At 40.4% G+C, this 19,393-nt stretch overlaps 1 protein-coding gene across 1 annotated transcript in view; it reads left to right on the top strand.

Annotated features, from left to right (window-relative positions):
* The first annotated feature begins 253 nt into the window (after positions 1-253).
* Positions 254-19,393, top strand: part of GUCY2F (guanylate cyclase 2F, retinal) — a 119,298-nt gene continuing 100,158 nt past the window's right edge. Inside the window, 3 exon segments of the mRNA XM_088794759.1 lie at positions 254-977; positions 18,674-18,817; positions 18,820-18,974. Of these exon segments, the coding sequence (XP_088650885.1) occupies positions 254-977; positions 18,674-18,817; positions 18,820-18,974 (1,023 nt within the window).

Genomic DNA, 19,393 nt, shown 5'->3' with positions numbered 1-19,393 from the left:
ACTTGGTGATGAATTGAATGTGGGGACAGAGAAGAAGGAAGAGTCTCAGTAGGTGGCACCTCCATCCACTGTTAACACAAAGTGTGAACATTGCCATTTGTTCATAACCCATATTTCCAGAAGCTTCAGGAATAATGTGAGTAACACATCTTTCCCTCTGATTGACAGGCATTTGGAAACACCACTGTCTATTTCAGGAAAGCAGACTAACCTTTCAATATCTCTTCAATAGCTTGCTGGAAACAGGAGGTCTATGTTCTTGGGATCCTGGCCTTTCTCTCACCTTGTGCTCTGGTTTATGGCTCCCAGAAGACAGCGAGGACACCATGGCCTTGCATCATTCAAGCTCCTGTGGTGCTTGTGCCTTCTGGCCCTCACATCCTTCCTGCAGCAGGTGTGGGCACCTCCCTAGAAGATAGGGGTAGTGGGTCCTTGGGCTTGTGATCCATTGTTTTCAAAGGCCCTGCCTGAGCTTGCTGCTTGATTAGCCACTGAGCAGATCATCAGGGACCCATCATTTGACCTGGGTTACTCTTTTGAGTATGTGATTCCTGATGAAGATTGCCAGACTTCAAGAGCCCTCTCCAGTTTCGTTTCCTACCACCAGATGGCCTCAGGATTTATTGGACCTGCCAACCCTGGCTACTGAGAAGCAGCCTCACTCCTGGGAAACAGCGGGAACAAAGGGATTTTCTCTTGGGCTTGTGTAAATTATGAATTAGACAATAAAAATAGCTACCCGACCTTTGCTCAGACACTCCCTTCTCCCATACGGGTGCTGGTCATGAAATATTTCCAATGGGCTCATGCTGGAGTAATTTCCTCAGATGAGGACATTTGAGTACACACAGCCAATCAAGTTTCAAATGCTCTTCGGAGCCGTGGCCTACCTGTAGGGGTCGTCCTGACCACAGCACAAGACAGCCAAAGCATTTGGAAAGCTCTCCAGCAGATTCGACAGGCAGACAGAATTTGCAGTGAGTGCTTTCTCCTGGCTGAGGTTTAAACGTGGCTTCAGGATACTGCATTACTACTCCCGAGTTCTTCATGTGTTTGCCCTCTTTCACTAACACGCAGGCCCCAAACCTGTGCTGCTTCAACAGAGCCTATTTTATGAATTAAATAAAGGTACAAAGAATTCTGTGGTTAAAATGCCCTTGGGTGCCAGTGCCTGCTCTTAGCACCAGGGTGGGGAAGAATAGCATCAAGAGTAACTTATAGCCACACACCCTCTATTCCCTTAGGACCCTTGTAGTTTCAGATTAACCAAAGAGGGGTATTCTTATAGCTCCATTTTTGTCTAGTCATTTAAGGGAGATTTTCCTTTCACTCCCTTCTGGGTATTTTCCATCATAGGTGCCCAAGGCCCTTGTGTCATCACATCTCACTTAGAATCTATCTTCTCTAGACTCCCAAATGCATGCCCTCCACCCCCAAAAGCAGGGCTTCTTTCTCTGCAGCACACAACTAGCATGTATGGAGGGTCCTGGCTGATAAGTGAAATAATATTTAAATAAGACCATTTAAATTTTAGTCTTTCCCCTTCCAAGAGAAGTTTTATGTTCAAAGATGATTCTTGCAGAGACAATGGACAAAGTATGAAGCACTTTGGACTGACCCACTTAATTATTATCACCAGGGCAAGTTGGGTGCATTTTGGGGAAGGGGGTCTTCCCTGGTCCTTTTTTTTAAAGATTTTTATTGGGGAAGGGGAACAGGACTTTATTGGGGAACAGTGTATACTTCCAGGACTTTTTTCCAAGTCAAGTTGTTGTCCTTTCTGTCTTAGTTGTGGAGGGCGCAGCTCAGCTCCAGGTCCAGTTGCCGTTTTCTAGTTGCAGGGGGCACAGCCCACCATCCCTTGCAGGAGTAGAACCAGCAACCTTGTGGTTGAGAGCCCACTGGCCCATGTGGGAATCGAACCGGCAGTTAGGAGCACGGAGCTCCAACTGCCTGAGTCACCGGACCAGCCCCTTTCCTGGTCCTTTTTAATCAAATGTCTTTTACTTACACTTACTGCAAGCCCTTGTGACACTTGGTTTTGAATTTTTTCCATTCTAATTTTTAAAATCTCCACTTTACCTTTTTTTTAGAACGTGACAGTGATTTTTGGGAACACTGCTCATTTCCTCAGTGCAGCTACTCCACTCCTTTAGGACAGATAGCTCAGACACTACTTTGTTAAACTGATTACTTCTAGGATTAGTCCTAGTCCTAGTCATTTCCTTAACATAACAATGGGTTTGTTAGACAATGGTCCAGTTTAGGGCTGGCCCATACCCAGAATTCCATTTTAAGTTTCAAGTGTCTCGAGTATTGGACCTTAATTATGATCATTACTGAAGGATGAGGGCAAGAATTTGTAGTTCCAGGAACTACAGCATTCTGCTTCCAGCTCCAGTCTATAAGATCTTACAATGTTAAACAATCGGTGTGGCTCTGATGATTTCATAATAGAGTTGATACTTTCAAAGTACAGCACATAATTATTTTTAAAGATATAAAACCATTTCCATAGAGGAGCCATATCAGAAACAGGCTAACATATTTAATGTCATAACTTTACGATATGTTACAAATCATCATGAAGCCCAGTGTCTCCTGCAAGTTAACATTCCATGAGTGTTTCACATCCCACCCATTCTAAATAATATACTTTTCAAAATAGTATTTTGGCCTCTACCATGAAATGTTAAATGAATCCAAGCTCTTTGGGCTGTCAGTCTGAGAAAAGATATGACCAAGTGCTCACCACGTACCGAGTGCTTGCCTTTGAGGCAAGGAGGTACCAAAGGTACACATTATTGCCCTTCTATTAGAGATTCATTCCTTTGGGAATTACAGTGCCTCCAGAGGTTGGGGCACAATGGACACCTTTTCGAAATGATTAGTGCCAGAGTACCACCTCCAGAGATTCTGATGGTCTGACAGTGGGGGCCCCAGCAAAAGTATTTTAAATACCTTCCCAGGTGCTTGTAAAACTAGCCAGAGTAAAGAACTACTGCTTTAAGTTAATGCAAATGCAAATGAATATTCCTTACTTTAAGTTACCAGTTATTTTTGTTTTAATATGAGTTTGTTTAATCAGATTGTTTTCTTTGTAACGGTATGGATCAGCCCATGAAGGGAATGGAAATTTTAAGAATTAGGGGGAAAAAGGCCAGAGAGGAAGGTATGTGGTTATGGAGCAAAGGAAGACCCTGGGTAGGGAGGGCAGCAACAGGAAGTGAAGTAGGGACTCAGAAAGGGAGATAAAGGGGGAATGAAGACAAAACTGTGCACTCCAGGACTTTGTCTCAGGTTTCTGACAAAACGTAGCAGACTTGGATGAGGCATGCTACAACCTCAGCAACATGAGTCAAAACGTAGGTGGGTGGGTAGGGGCAGGTGATGCGCAGGGAAACTGAGCCGTAAATTAGGTTGTGCCCTCAGTATGACCTCTGGTAGCTCAGTATGCAAATGTCCAAAAGAGTGCATGGTACTTACTCACACTTGATACAGCCAGTTGTTGGCATCTGAAGGCACACCAAGTGGTGGGTGGGATGTGAAAGTAGGAGTTGCAGAAGGGGAGTGAGTCTTAAAATAAGATAGGCTTGTTGTACACTTGATCTTCCATTGACAGCAGTGCTGCAGCCTCTGGGAGTATGAAAAGTAGGATTCAAAGTATGAACATAAATAGAGTATCAGGACTTTAGCTAAGTAGTCTACGGTTCAGGGCATATCTCCGGTCCCATCAGAAAATGAGCCAGAAGCCAATGAGTATGGATTGGGCCAACAGAGCAGTGAGGAAAGTTACAATACACCAGGCACAGCACATACCAGATCAAATCTCTAGATGATTTTCTAGCCCTTCTCAACTGGTAGGACTGAGACTGCTAAAATATTCCTAGCTGTTATCTGTCTTGACTGAAAAGGCACCAAGGTTTTTGTGTGACAGCTGAGAAGAGCTGAGGCAGGCAGGGCTTGGCCTCCCCTAGTCTGCTGGATATGAGGTGACTTTTTAACACTGTGGACTCCCAAGCAAACCTTCAGAGAAGGACGTTTTGTGATATACAAAATACAGAGGAAAGGGATCGCATTCCCTGGAGAGGCCTGGCAATATTTGGAAGTAATAGAAATAGTTGGGAGATTGGTTTTGTCTGATGTGCTCACAGTAACAGTGACCACAGCCCTATGTTGTGGTAGTAGTGAGGAACAGTGGTGGGAGGAAGGGGAGAGAAAGCTAGCCTACTGCTGGCTGGTATGCCACTTCTCTTTCTTGTAAATGTATGTTTCCAGTTAGGAAATGTCACTGGAACCATACTGGAGTCAGAAATACTGCCTTTCTCAGACACAGGTCTAAATTATGCTCATGACATTTATAGAGCACTTCATCCTAAAACATCAGACTATACATTCTTTTCTAGTGTACATGGAACATTCTCAAGGATAGACCATATATTGGGACATAAAATCAGTCTCAACAAATTTAAGAAGATTGAAATCATACCAAGCATATTCTCTGATCACAAGGCTTTGAAATTGGATATCAACTGTAAAAAGAAAGCGGGAAAAAACACAAATACATGGAGATTAAATAACATACTTTTAAAGAAGGACTGGGTCAAAGAAGAAATTAGAGGAGAGATCAAAAGATACATGGAAACAAATGACAATGAAAATACATCCTACCAAAATTTTTGGGATGCAGCGAAAGCAGTTTTAAGAGGGAAATTTATCTCACTACAGGCCTATCTCAAGAAACAAGAAAACTCCCAAATAAATAACCTCATGTTACACCTTAAAGAACTAGAAAAAGAAGAACAAGTAAAACCCAAGGTCAGCAGAAGAAAGGAAATAACAAAAATTAGAGCAGAACTAAATGAAATAGAGAACAAAAAGACAATAGAAAAAATTAATATGACAAAGAGTTGGTTCTTTGAAAAGATTAACAAAATTGACAAACCCTTGGCTAGACTTACTAAGATAAAAAGAGAGAAGACACTGATTAACAAAATCAGAAACGTAAAAGGGGAAGTTATCACGGACACCACAGAAATACAAAGGATCATCCAAGAATACTATGAAGGACTATATGCCACCAAATTCAACAACCTAGAAGAAATGGACAAGTTCTTAGAAACATATAGCCTTCCAAGGCTGAACCATGAAGAACTGGAAAATCTAAACAGACCGATCACCAGTAACGAAATTGAATCAGTCATCCAAAACCTTCCCAAAAGCAAAAGTCCGGGACCAGATGGCTTCACTAGTGAATTCTACCAAACCTTCAAAGAGGATCTAATACCAATTCTGCACAAACTCTTCCAAAAAATTGAAGAAGAGACAGTACTCCCTAACTCATTCTATGAGGCCAACATTACCCTGATACCAAAACCTGGTAAGGATCACACAAAAAAAGAAAACTACAGACCAATATCTCTAATGAATACCGATGCAAAAATCCTAAATAAAATTCTAGCAAATCGAATACAACAATGCATTAAAAAGATTATTCATCACGACCAAGTGGGGTTCATCCCCGGGGCACAAGGATGGTTCAACATACGTAAATCCATCAATGTGATACATCACATAAACAAAATAAAGGACAAAAATCATATGATTATATCAATTGATGCAGAAAAAGCATTTGACAAGATACAACATCCATTTATGATTAAAACACTTAATAAAATGGGTATAGAAGGAAAATACCTTAACATAATAAAGGCCATATATGACAAACCCTCTGCTAATCTCATAATTAATGGAGAAAAACTGAAGCCCTTTGCTCTACGTTCAGGAACACGACAGGGATGTCCCCTATCACCTCTGCTTTTCAACATAGTGTTGGAAGTCCTTGCCAGAGCAATCAGGCAAGAGAAAGAAATAAAAGGCATCCAAATTGGGAATGAAGAAGTTAAATTATCACTCTTTGCAGATGACATGATGCTATATATAGAAAACCCTAAAGACTCCACCAAAAAGCTATTAGAAACAATCAACGAATACAGTAAAGTTGCCGGCTACAAAATCAACGCACAAAAGTCCATTGCCTTCCTATATACTAACAATGAAATCTCAGAAAAAGAAATACAAAAAACAATTCCTTTTGCAATTGCAGCAAAAAGAATAAAATACCTAGGAATAAACTTAACCAAGGATGTGAAAGACCTATATGCTGAAAACTATAAGACATTTTTGAAAGAAATTGAAGAAGACACAAAGAAATGGAAAGACATTCCGTGCTCATGGATTGGAAGAATCAACATAGTTAAAATGGCCATATTACCCAAAGCAATATACAGATTCAATGCAATCCCCATCAAAATCCCAATGGCATATTTTAAAGAAATAGAACAAAAAATCATCAGATTTGTTTGGAACCACAAAAGACCCCGAATAGCCAAAGCAATCTTAAGGAAAAAGAACAATAATGGAGGTATCACACTTCCTGACTTTGGCCTGTACTACAGGGCTACAATAATCAAAACAGCATGGTATTGGCAGAAAAACAGACACATAGACCAATGGAATAGAATTGAGAACCCAGAAATAAAACCACATAAATATGGACAGATAATTTTTGACAAAGAAGCTAAAAACATACAATGGAGCAAAGACAGCCTCTTCAATAAATGGTGCTGGGAGAATTGGATAGCCACGTGCAAAAGAATGAAACTGGACTGCTATTTGTCACCATGTACCAAAGTTAATTCAAAATGGATCAAAGACTTAAGCATAAGACCTGACACAATAAACTGCATAGAAGAAAACATAGGTACTAAACTTATGGACCTTGGGTTCAAAGAGCATTTTATGAACTTGACTCCAAAGGCAATGGAAGTAAAAGCTAAAATAAACAAATGGGACTATATGAAACTTAAAAGCTTCTGCACAGCAAAAGAAACCATTGACAAAATAAAGAGGCCACCAACTGAATGGGAGAAGATTTTTGCAAACAGTGCCTCCGATAAGGGGCTAGTATCCAGAATATACAAGGAACTCATGCAACTCAACAACAAAAAAACAAACAACCCAATTGAAAAATGGGCAGAGGACTTGAAGAGACATTTCTCCAAAGAGGACATACAAATGGCAAATAGACATATGAAAAAATGCTCAACATCACTAATCATCAGAGAAATGCAAATCAAAACCACAATGAGATATCACCTCACCCCAGTCAGAATGGCTATCATCAACAAGACAAATAGCAACAAATGTTGGAGAGGCTGTGGAGAAAAAGGAACCCTCATACACTGTTGGTGGGAATGCAGACTGGTACAGCCGTTATGGAAGGCAGTGTGGAGGTTTCTCAAAGAATTACGAATAGAATTGCCATATGACCCAGCAATCCCTCTTCTGGGTATCTACCCAAAAAATCTGAAAACATTTAGAGATAAAGACACGTGTGCTCCAATGTTCATTGCAGCTTTGTTTACGGTGGCCAAGACATGGAAACAACCAAAATGTCCTTCGATAGATGAATGGATAAAGAAGTTGTGGTATATATACACCATGGAATACTATTCGGCTGTAAGAAAAGATGATATAGGAACATTTGTGACAACATGGATGGATCTTGAGAGAGTAATGCTGAGCGAAACAAGTCAGACAGAAAAAGCAGAGAACCATGCGATTTCACTGATATGTGGTATATAAACCAAAAACAACAAAAGAACAAGACAAACAAATGAGAAACAGAAACTCATAGACACAGACAATAGTTTAGTGGTTGCCAGAGGGTAAGGGGGGCGGGGGGTGGGGGGTGGGAGATGAGGGTAAGGGGGATCGAATATATGGTGATGGAAGGAGAACTGACTCTGGGTGATGAACACACAATGGGATTTATAGATGATGTAATACAGAATTGTACACCTGAAATCTATGTAATTTTACTAACAATTGTCACCCCAATAAATTTAATTAAAAAAAAAATAAATAAATTATGCTCATAAAATACAAAGACAATGATAAAATTTAATAGTAAATATGATAACAATAATAATATTTGTGGGGTCTTGGGAAAGGAAACAGCAAGGAGGTTATTAGATGCTGCTGTAGAGACAATGAAAGCAACCATAATACCACTTTACATGTGAACAGCTCTTTAGAATTTACCAGGTTTTTGCATATAGATAATCTCATTTAATCCTCAGGATTATCGAGGAGATGGATATTTTCTTTTCAATTTTACAACACCTGACAGTCTCACATAACAAGTAGGTAGGTGTAGGTGTTATCAACACCAAAGAATGGGGTAAATGAAGTCCCAGAGAAGGGTGGTTACAGCTTCTCCCAGAATATTAGCTCATTTCCTTTAAACCTCAGAGGCAGTTACCAATTATCTTTTTTGTGAAAAAGTTGAATAGGAGAGATATTAGTAAAAAAACAAAGCCCTCATGTTAGAGTCAGGGCTGTTGTGTAGTTATGTAGGTTGTGCCCTGCACAAGGGAATCTGAATGGGCACCAGGGCCAAATCCAGTTCACTCTGATCCTTTAACCATGAGCTCTGATGGAGGTTTTGATCCAATGGGAAAAAAGAGCATCCATTCCCTAGGCAGAACAGCTGTGGGATTGCAGTTATCCTGAATAGGTTCTTTTGCTAATTCTCACAAAGGTTAGCAGGAGGCCCCACTAAAAAGCTCTTTATAGAACTTTTCAAATGGCTATTTCAAGCCCTCCTCTTCTCTCCTCAACTTTTTGCCTATCAATGCTTGGCTAATTGTGAAATCCTTTCAATTTGGGCTTACTAGGTTGTTGAACCATTTAGGGATTCCTTTAAATCCTTCTAAATTGGGAATTCTTCATTACAATATGATGCTCAGTAAATAGGACACAATCAGAATGGCCTTCTTTTGTTCTTCCAAAGTAGATACCATATTACTATCTTATCGCCAGGGATCTGGCTAACCTCTTCCCATCTATTGAAGATTACTGTGCATAAGAGAGTAACAACAATGGCAATAGCTAATATTTATTGAGAGTTTGTTATGTGCTAGTCATTTTGCAAGGGCTTTGCATGGACCGTCTCATTCAATTATTGCAGCATCCCTATAAAGTAAGGCCAATTATTATTTAACAAACTTTATAGATGAGATTTCTGAGGCTGAGGGGTTAAATAACTTGCCCAATGTCCTATAGCTAGTGAGTGGGAAAGCCAGGATATATATTCAGGTTGGTCGAAAGCAGTACCTTTCAAACCTAGGTGTGTACCAGAATCCCCTGGAGGGCTTAGTAAAACACAGATTGCTGGGTCGTTCCTCCATACTTTCTGATTCAGGAGGACTGAGGTGGGCCCCAGAACTTGCATTTCTAACCAGTTCACATTGGTGCTGATGCTGCTGGTACGGGTCCACAGTTTGAAAATCACTGGTTTAATGAAAAGACTTATGCTCTACCGCCTCCTGTCCACTTGAGGTGTGCCCCCTATGGCATACTCATTTGAGATCCCATGTTCTGTGTATGGTGTATGATTCAGCCCTTCCATTTTTCTTTCTCAACTTTTGGACCCACTCATGAAATTCTTTTGTGTCTCAGGGTACCAAAACCCTGTTTTCCTACCAGTAATAACAATAGTGATACTGATAATGCTATGGCCAAGAATCTTAGTCTCGATAGGGAATTTGGTATAGGATTTGGTACAGATAAATATAAGTGACTATAAATGGTGGAAGAAAAACTTGCTTTCATAAATGGGTCCACTATCAGTAATGATAAAATTATTGAAGACCTAGCACTAGAGGAAATCTCTAAACATTGAGGCTTACTGCATTTAACAGCCCTTGTCTATACAACAGTTTAGGAAAAGTTGAAGAAAATATGTTGCAAGGTGTAGAGAAATATTAAAAAACTTATCTCAAGAGAGACGTCATAGGAATAGGAATGGCGGCAGCGGGGTGCACTTTTTGAGTTCTCCGATCTTATCAGAAACGGGACATTTATATCCCATCAAAGGACTCTCTGCTCATCACAAAGAACAGCTAAGAGACTTGCGCAAGGATTACTTGCAGGTGGGCAAATTGGGCGAGCAGGGGAAGAGGGAAGGGAGCAGAGTGGAGAAGCGGCCGGCATCCGCAGCTGCAGAGACTCAGGGGATCCCAGGACAGAACAGAGAACACAAAAGCCAGGAGGTGGGCTCTTTCCCTGCGTCCCACAGCTGATCTCTCCCGCCGAGGGGACAGCATATCCAGCATTTGAGGCAATAACCTCAGCTGATACCTCCAGTTGAGCCCTAGGCCTGACAAAGGACACAAACTCCATACCTGGACTCCTCCCTCCCGCTCTTCCAATCCTACCGCTGCCCTTCCAGAGACTTAAACTGGCCCCTGAAGTGAGGAGCAGTGTCAGATTACAGAAGAGCCTTAGTGCTCAGGTTCTGGGAAGACTGGCATGCAGCTCTGACCCAGAGAAGAGGCTGGGAAGAGTGTGATTTTTGCTGGGCTAGGAGAGAAGAGACTCCTCCACCCCCAGCCACCAACTTTTCTGGCCTGCGGGAAGAGTGTGACATGGCTGGACTGGGACAGAAGACCCCTCCATCCCCAGCCCCCACCCTTTCTGGCCTGCCTAGGGCGGGGCAATTACAACTGCAGAGGCACTCCTAGGGATCAGCAGTAAGCAGCAGGAGACACAGCTCCTGGCTTTCAGCAGCTCAGAAATCTCCCGCTCGCCACACACACACACACACACACACACACACACACACACACGGAAGAAGTGCCCTAAGACTCAGGAGAACTGGACACAGGACTGGTGGTGCTACTCTCAGTGTGCATATGTGCAGGCAAGGGCAGAAATTGTTCTGACTTTGTAAAAACTACCATCCAGACCCCTCAGCCCCATGCATCTAAATCTGCAGTCCCAACATCACTCTGGGCACCAGGTGACCTGCACAATACTCAGGGGACTCTTTGGTGCAGCAGAGGAAAATCTGGAGATTACTTGGTGGGCTTAAGCCAAGACTGGCGCTGTTTTTTGTTTTGTTTTTATATCTTTGATATCTTTGCCTGTGTTGAGTGGGGGTTGTTGGTTGTTTTTACATGTGAACGTATTTGATTTTTTCTTTGTTGTTGTTGAGCTTGGTGATTTGCTTTGTTCTGAAATTGCCCAACCAGGGCCCAGCTTAAGAGGCACAAGATTCAGCATACCCAGAGGCCAACTCCAGACCAAACCAGAGTACTACTGGGTTTGACCTACAAGTGACACACCCAGAGGGGATTCTTTACAGGCACAAGAGCCCATAGAGGCCAAACCACATTTAAGTGGTCAACCCTCACACAGCAGAACACCCTGCAGTGGGCAGAGCCAAGTCTCACAACTAGTCAGCCTGGGAGTTAACCCCACCTACTCACAAGCGAGAAGCAATTAAAGATCTTCTTTAACAGGGAAATATACACAACACAAGAGTCACCTTTGGAGCACACGCAGAGGAGGAGAATGAAGTAGTGCAAGTCAAATATAAAGGACACATACTACATAAGATAACCCAACAAGAACTAAGAACTCCAGGGGATCTACCTAATAAATGGAAGCAAACACAGAGAGTCAGCCAGAATGGGGAAACAAAGAAACATGTCCCAAATAAAAGAACAGAAGAAACCTCCAGAAGTGGAACCAAATGAAATAGAGGTAACCAACCTATCAGAGACAGAGTTCAGAACACTGATGATAAGAATGTTTAAGGAACTTAGAGACCACATAAATAAGGATGTAGAAATCATAATGAACAACCAGTTAGAACTAAAGAACACAGTTACGAAATAAAGTACTCAGATGAAGGAATTAACAGCAGGTTAGATGAAGCAGAGGATCGAGTCAGCGACTTACAAGACAAGTTAGCAGAGATCACCCAAACAAAACAACAGAAAGAAAAAAGAATAAAAAACAATGAAGATGGCTTAAGAGACCTCTGGGATAACATCAAGCACAACAACATGCGCATCATAGGAATACCAGAAGGTGAAGAGAGGAAGCAAGGGATTGAGAACATGTTTGAAGCAATAATGTCCGAAAACTTCCCAAACCTGATGAAGGAAACCAACATACAAGCCCAGGAAATACAGAGAGCTCCAACCAGGATAAACCCAAACAGGTGCACACCAAGACACATTATACTTAAAATGGCAAAGGTTAAAGACAAAGAGAGAATCCTAAAAGCAGCAAGAGAAAGACAGAGGGTTACCTACAAGGGAACTCCCATAAGACTATCAAATGACTTTTCTACAGAAACATTGCAGGCCAGGAGGGACTGGCAGGAGATACTCAAAGTGATGGAAAACAAAGGCCTACAACCTAGATTGCTTTATCCAGCAAGACTATCATTTAAAGTTGATGGAGAGATAGAGAGCTTCCCAGAAAAGAATAAGCTAAAGGAATTTATTACCACCAAGCCAGCATTGCAAGAAATACTAAAAGGACTTCTGTAAATAAAAGAAAGACGAAAACAATCTAACTACAAATTTAAAAATGGCAATAACTATGTACCCATCAATAATCACTTTAAATGTAAACGGATTAAATGCTCCAATCAAGAGACATAGGGTGGCTGAGTGGATAAGAAAGCAAGACCCTTGTATATGCTGTATACAAGAGACTCACCTCAGATCAAAAGACACACACAGGCTGAAAGTGAATGGTAGGAGTAAGATATTTCATGCAAATGGAAATGAGAAAAAAGCTGGAGTTGCAATACTTATATCTGACAAAATAGACTTTAAAATGAAGAACATGTTAAAAGACAAAGATGGAGTACAGCATTAGGAATAGAGACAGTGGAAATGTAATGGCTCTGTGCGATGTCAGAGGGATAGTGGATGTGGGAGGGGGGTTCACACAGTGTGAGGGATATAAATGATAAACATCTAAGTTTTGCTTTGTCTTGTGCACCTGAAACTAATAAAATTTATAAAAAAGAATAGAAGTACCATTTGCTCCAATTTCAATCTGTTTCTAGAGAATTTTAGACTCTTCCTGTAGCAGAAGGATATTCTTATTACCAGAGAATTCAGAGCCCAGTGTAATTAAGTAAAGAGAAAATCAGAAATAGTTGCTAAAAGACATTATGTAAATAAAAGTCTTCTGTTGCATCAGTGAAAACAAAACAAAACAAAACAAAACAAAAAACCACAAATGAGATACCACCTCACCCCATTCAAAATGGCTGTCATCAATAAATCAACAAACAACAAGTGCTGGCGTGGATGTGGAGAAAAGGGAACGCTTGTGCACTGTTATTGGGATTGCAAATTGGTGCAGCCACTATGGAAAATAGTATGGAGGTATCTCAAAAATCTGAAAATGGAACTACCTTATGATCCAGCAATTCCACTCCTAGGTATCTATCCGGAGAAATCCAAAACTCTAATTCAAAAACCTTATGCACTCCTATGTTTATTGCAGCACTATACACAGTAGCCAAGACATGGAAACAAGCAAAATGCCCATCGGCAGATGACTGGATTAAGAAACTGTGGTACATTTATACAATGGAGTATTACGCAGCCATAAAGAAGAAGCCATGTTACCATTTGCAACAACATGGATGGACCTAGAGAACATTGTGTTAAGTGAAATAAGTCAGAAAGAGAAAGACAAATACCATATGATCTCACTTATATGTGGAATCTAAAGAAAGGAATAAGTGAATGAACTAATTATAAACTGTTTTGGAGACATAGAGGAAAAACTGAGGGTTGCTAGATGGGCGGGGGGTGGGGATAAAGGGGAAGGTGAGGGGATTAGAAAACAGTTGGTAACCACAAGATGGCCACGGGGTTTTGGAAATTAATTTGGGGAACATAATCAATAATATTGTAAAGATTTTGTAGGATATCCGATGGACACGTGTCCCTTTTGGGAGACCACCTCAGGGATGATGTAGATGCCTGATCACTGCACTATACACCTGAATCTGAACAATAATGAATACCAACTATAATTATATATATATATATATATATATATATATATATATATATATATATATATGTATATAATTACAAGAAGCGGAGTACAGCATTAGGAATAGAGACAGTGGAAATGTAATGGGTGTGTGCGATGTCAGAGGGATAGTGGATGGGGGGAGGGTGGTTCACACAGTGTGAGGGATATAGATGATAAACGTCTAAGTATTACTTTGTCTTGTGCACCTGACACTAATAAAAAAAGTTTAAAAAAATAAAATGAGAATGAAATACAAAACAACAACAACAACAACAAAAAACAACTTATCTCAAGCTGGGCAGCAATGTGAAGTAATAAACGTACTTGCTCTACCTGTTCTTCTGGGTATGAAAAAACATGATCTGACGCAGACAGAGTGGCTATTGACTGGAATATGTATCTAACATCATGCTGAGCTACTTGGATCAATTCAGCAATAGTGGCAACTAAGTAAGTGGTGGTCTCAGGATTTAAAGTGAAAATGGGTGGGTTTTCCTCAACTGATATAAACAGCCACGCATTGCCTAATGCAGTGTACTTAAAGTATGTTTTGAGGGCCTTCTGCACTGAATCACACTTGTGAGCGGAGACGGGAAAACATGCAGATTCTAGAGCCTCCCACCCCTTATTATGTATCCATTTTACAGAGTGGGTAGTGTAAAACTGAGAGGAAGAAGGTATGAATCTACTTCTTTTACGGTATGTCCAGATGGGGTGAATCCTGGAGGAATTTGAGACTTGTGATAAATCGCACTGTATGGATAACCCCCTTTTTCTCGGGCTTGCCTACTCTCCCCTCTCTTTCAACGTTTTAAAAAATGAAATTGGTTAAAATAGATGTTGGTAGTAGGAAATATCACAAAGGGGTTTAAATTAAGAACAAGGACAATAGAATGGGGAGTTCTGTGGGTTTGGAACAATATTGTGGGCTCACAATATGAATGTGACTTTTAAGGACTTCTTTAGCAAAAACTAGTGGAACCATTTCCATCTCACAAGGTGTGAAACTGGGTCCAATTTCTTCTACTGAGGACTCCATAGCCAGTAATCTGCGAGAAATAAAAAAGTAAACTTTGTCTTCTGAGAAACACAGTTCCTCTATATCAAGAAAATATTGGACAGAGTATTTCAACATAGGAAGAGAAGTAGGAGTTGAATGACTTGGTAATTGACATTTCCTGCTGTTAGCATTGAGGGTGAAAGAGAGGGTCCTAGACAGCCAGCCACAGTGGATACCGCAGTGTAAAGACATAGCTGCTAGACAGTCTAGTGGGGCTCAGGTAGCCCAGAGGAAGTGCTAATATCATATCCTGGTGAGATGGGATCTCAGGAGTGTGTATTTTCTGGTCCTTGTTTTGGTTATGGAGTGGCTTGACTGTTAACAATCAGGATGGAAACTTACAAATAGCTATTATTCAATGATCACCTGTTGACCCAGGCCTCGTCTAGGATCTAAGGTTTCTGTCCACTAATCCTTTCCTGACAACAACTTATAGGTAAAATCCCATTTTAATGAATGTAATTTTGCGATAAAGCTATTTAGTGAAATCATCATGCAGAACAGATGCATCCACAAATCCCTGTTCACGAAGCACTCAATTTATTAAATTAAGATGCTGTTGTTTGAATTCAGTATTTATACTTTCTGCTTTAATTGTATTCAATAGCAGGGTCTTGCCATGCAAAAAACAGAAGAGCCCATGATCATTCCCTCTCGAGGCTTCCATTTCCTCATCTATAAATTAATGGGGGAGGGAGAAGAGCTAGATGGTTTCAAAAGGTCTTTCCAATTATAAAGAATCTGACTCTGTCTGAAATGTCCTCATTGTGGGCCAATGAAAGGAAAATTAAGAAGAGAGATTCAGGTCTCGTGCATACTTAATGACACGAAGCATTAAAGGCAGCCATGGTAGTATCTATCTGCCCGGCAAATATCACTTCAAATTGTTCCTCCATACTAACAATTCAAATATGCCCATGTCTTTTATCTCAGAAAACCAACAAAAGATACCCAGGTACACAATCTCTCTTTCTGAAATTTTCAAACATTCATCTAAGCAACATTCACTGGGTGCATATCATGTACCAGGATATGTAGATGAGTAAGACACAGTCCCAGGAGCTCACAGTTTCATAATGGAGGCTCGCATAAATAAGTAAGGACAATGCTTCTGGTAAGTGCCACAATAGAAGTCAGTTTAGGGTACATTGGGGCTCTAAACCAGTGTCAGAAGCCCTGGAAAAAGTTCTGTCAGATGGAGGTTTGTGTGCAAGAAGCTTATTGGAGGAATGATTTCAAGGACAACACCTGTGAGGGAAAGAAGGCAGTAGACTTGGACAGAAAGAATTGAGTGGTCATCCAGTTACAACAAAGGCCTTAACCAGTCCCAACAGGTGCTCCAGAGATGGGATGATCTTCAGAGTTTTCCAGAATTGAGGTAAGGAGTCTTGGCTTTTACATCTTTTGTGTTGACTAGTCATTGGGGATAGGCTGATGCAGAGAAAGGGGTGTAGTGTTATAATAATTGTTTAATAGTCAGCTCCTTTGTGGGGGGGAAGTAGCCCTGATTTGTAGCATTTACTCATTACCATTGTGTCATCACTGCCACCATGCCCAATTTCATTTTACAAATATCACATTAAATAGTTCACAAAATCTGTGAAAATGTAACCGTAGGCTCTTATGAACCAGTGCAAGCTGACTCCAGCACACTACAGAGGTGATGTGACCTTGGGAATTGGGGCTCTCCTCAGCTGAGGGCAGTCCCCAGGGAGGCATCAGCTACCATCTCCTAACACTCCCAGCAACTTCAGTCCTGAGGGGTGCATCTGGGTAGCACACCACAGCACCCACAACACGTAGTGTGTGTTAAAATTAATTGCTGTATTTCAACCAACACAAAGCACTTAATTCTGTTTAACATTTTCCATCCAGTGAAGTAATTTTAAATTTTCTTTAAGTAAATTAAATGAAATTCTATCTCTGTTGGATAACCTTGGTCAAGTAATCTAATCTCTGCTTTTGTAGAAGATGTCAATACTGACATATTTGCAAAGAATACTACTGTTGGACGAATTGGACAACTTAAGCACCTGACTTAACTCAATTTTTCCCCTCAGTGGACCAGTTACCGGACTAATTTGACCAAACTGATTCATGTTTAATTGTATAGATAAATGTAGGCAGCTGGAGGCTTTCGATTCTAGTTTCTCTTTCTAAATCCAACCCTTGCCTTGTCAAACCTCTCTGGCACTCAATTTTGCCATTATACAATATGTGATTATGAGCAAGGGAAGCAGAAGTCCTTGTGTACCTCATAAACTAGCTCCAAAGATATCCCTAGAGTATTCAACGGATGGCTTGGGCATCAGAGTACATATAGAACCTCTTAAGGTAATTATATTGAAGGAGCCAATGGTTATTTGGAAACTCAAGTTATGGTGTGTGTGTGTGTGTGTGTGTGTGTGTGTGTGTGTGTGTGTGGTATTTAAGTCAACTTCATAATGTATTAGTTATACCTTAGAAAACAAAGGGGCTTAGTTCAAAAGGAGAAACTTTCTGGGGGTATTTAACAAGTGCAAAGAAAAGTTTTTGGGAACAGAAGATATGTAAATGCCAAAAACTAGTCATTGAGCGTAGTTAAGCATACTCAATTCCTGAGATGTAAGGTTCTGCATAAGCATGTGTAATTAATATTTACCAGTGGCAATAGGACCTTTGCTTTTCTTCAAGTAGCTCAGAATACTTGTCAGGCATTATCTAATTAAGCTACTCAGTGTACCCGGGAAATAGACTGGAATCTACATTTTAAAGATGTGGGCACTGAAGCACAAGTGGGCTTACACTAAACTCATTTAGCATGGCAAGGGTAAAATTGGATATAAGATTTTCAGTCTTATAACCTAACTGCCATTCTTTAACCGTGGCCTCCTCGAATCTATTCTAGCATCGCCTTGCTAAACAACATAGTTTCATAAGTCTAAGGAGAATTAAATTGAGTGCAGAGTAATTCCAATTATTGAGAATTTAGATTTTTAAAAGTTGAAAATATCACCCCTAATACTGTATTAGTAGCATTTATAGGTGAATGTGAATTAATACTATTCATTGTTTATAATGATCTTGGTAAGGGTGGGAACAGTTGGTCAAAACCTATTGGAATGTATTTAGGAGTTTGGCAATAAAAAGCAACAGTGGCTGGGGGAATCGCTTCCATCCTCTCCTTCTAGCCTTCTTATTCTTAGGCATAATAATACGAGTAGCTACTATTTATTGAGTGTTATGTGTTAATCCCATTATATGAATTGCTCCTTCAGTCATCACTAACATTCTATGAAGCAAATATGTATTATCTTTATATTATGAATGAGGCAGAGAGGTGAAGCGATTTACCCAAGGGTATACAGCTAATAACCGGTGACGTTAAGATATAATAAACCTATGTTTTCCAACCCCAGAGCCTCTTCCTTATTCTACCTCCTATTTGCTGTAATTGTTCTTGTTCCTGTCTAGTATTAGGTTATGCAACCTGTAGACATATCTGTCTTCTCCCTATGCCTAATCCAGAGTTCCTGAACATACCTCAGCCTCAGCTCAGGGCTTCAACATCTGGTTCATCTTAGAGCCATAAGACAGAAATCATTGACAAATTGGTTATAACACATGTATTTATTTCTCCCAATCTATAGTTTTGGTTACTGTACTTACTAACATATTGCACCCACAACCTTGCTTTTTTGCTTTTAGTAATCATCACATGTATGCACTCAGTATTGACTGGGGGAAAGTCTCAGACACATCTCTTGGAATGGGCTCATGATCTGAAAATGACTGATGGAACCTATGTCTTTATTCCCTATGATGCCCTGCTCTACAATTTACCATATAAGCATACCCCTACCAAGTCCTGAGGAACAACCCAAAACTCCGGGAAGCCTATAATGCTGTGTTGACCATTACAGTGGAGTCCCAAGAAAAGACTTTCTATTGAGCCTATACAGAGGCAGCAGCTAAAGGTGAAATTCCTGAAAAACTGGAGTCAGATCAAGTAAGTGCAGATTCACAAGTTATCATGAGAAAGAACCTAAAAAATCAGTAAGGTAAATATTTTGCTATCAAGAGTCTCTATTCCACAGGGAACCCAATCAATAGCAGGCAATCACACACAAATAAAAACAACTTTTGTTTGTGGAAAACATTTATAAAACAAAGACATATTGTTGGAGAATTTTTTCACCTTCAAGCAATGACAGCATACAGCCATGAAGAAAAAATATATTTAAAAAGAGGGAAATAAAACTTTAACATGTACTAGTGCTGTTCAAGGGGGCCTAGTAAAAAGCTCTTGTTTCTGATCCAAGTTCTAAACCAATTCAACAAGAAAACAAGAAAGCTGGCGTACAAGAAGATATTACCTTTATGATTGATAAAGCTTGTGTTAGAGAGTGTGGCTTCTGTCTGTAGGCA

Source organism: Rhinolophus sinicus, chromosome 18, assembly GCF_057876585.1.
Source record: "Rhinolophus sinicus isolate RSI-liver-muscle chromosome 18, RSI-T2T, whole genome shotgun sequence".
In the NCBI taxonomy this organism is placed as follows: Eukaryota; Metazoa; Chordata; class Mammalia; order Chiroptera; family Rhinolophidae; genus Rhinolophus; species Rhinolophus sinicus.
The sequence above is the reverse complement of the archived record's forward strand: the minus strand, read 5'-3'. Positions and strand labels throughout refer to the sequence as shown.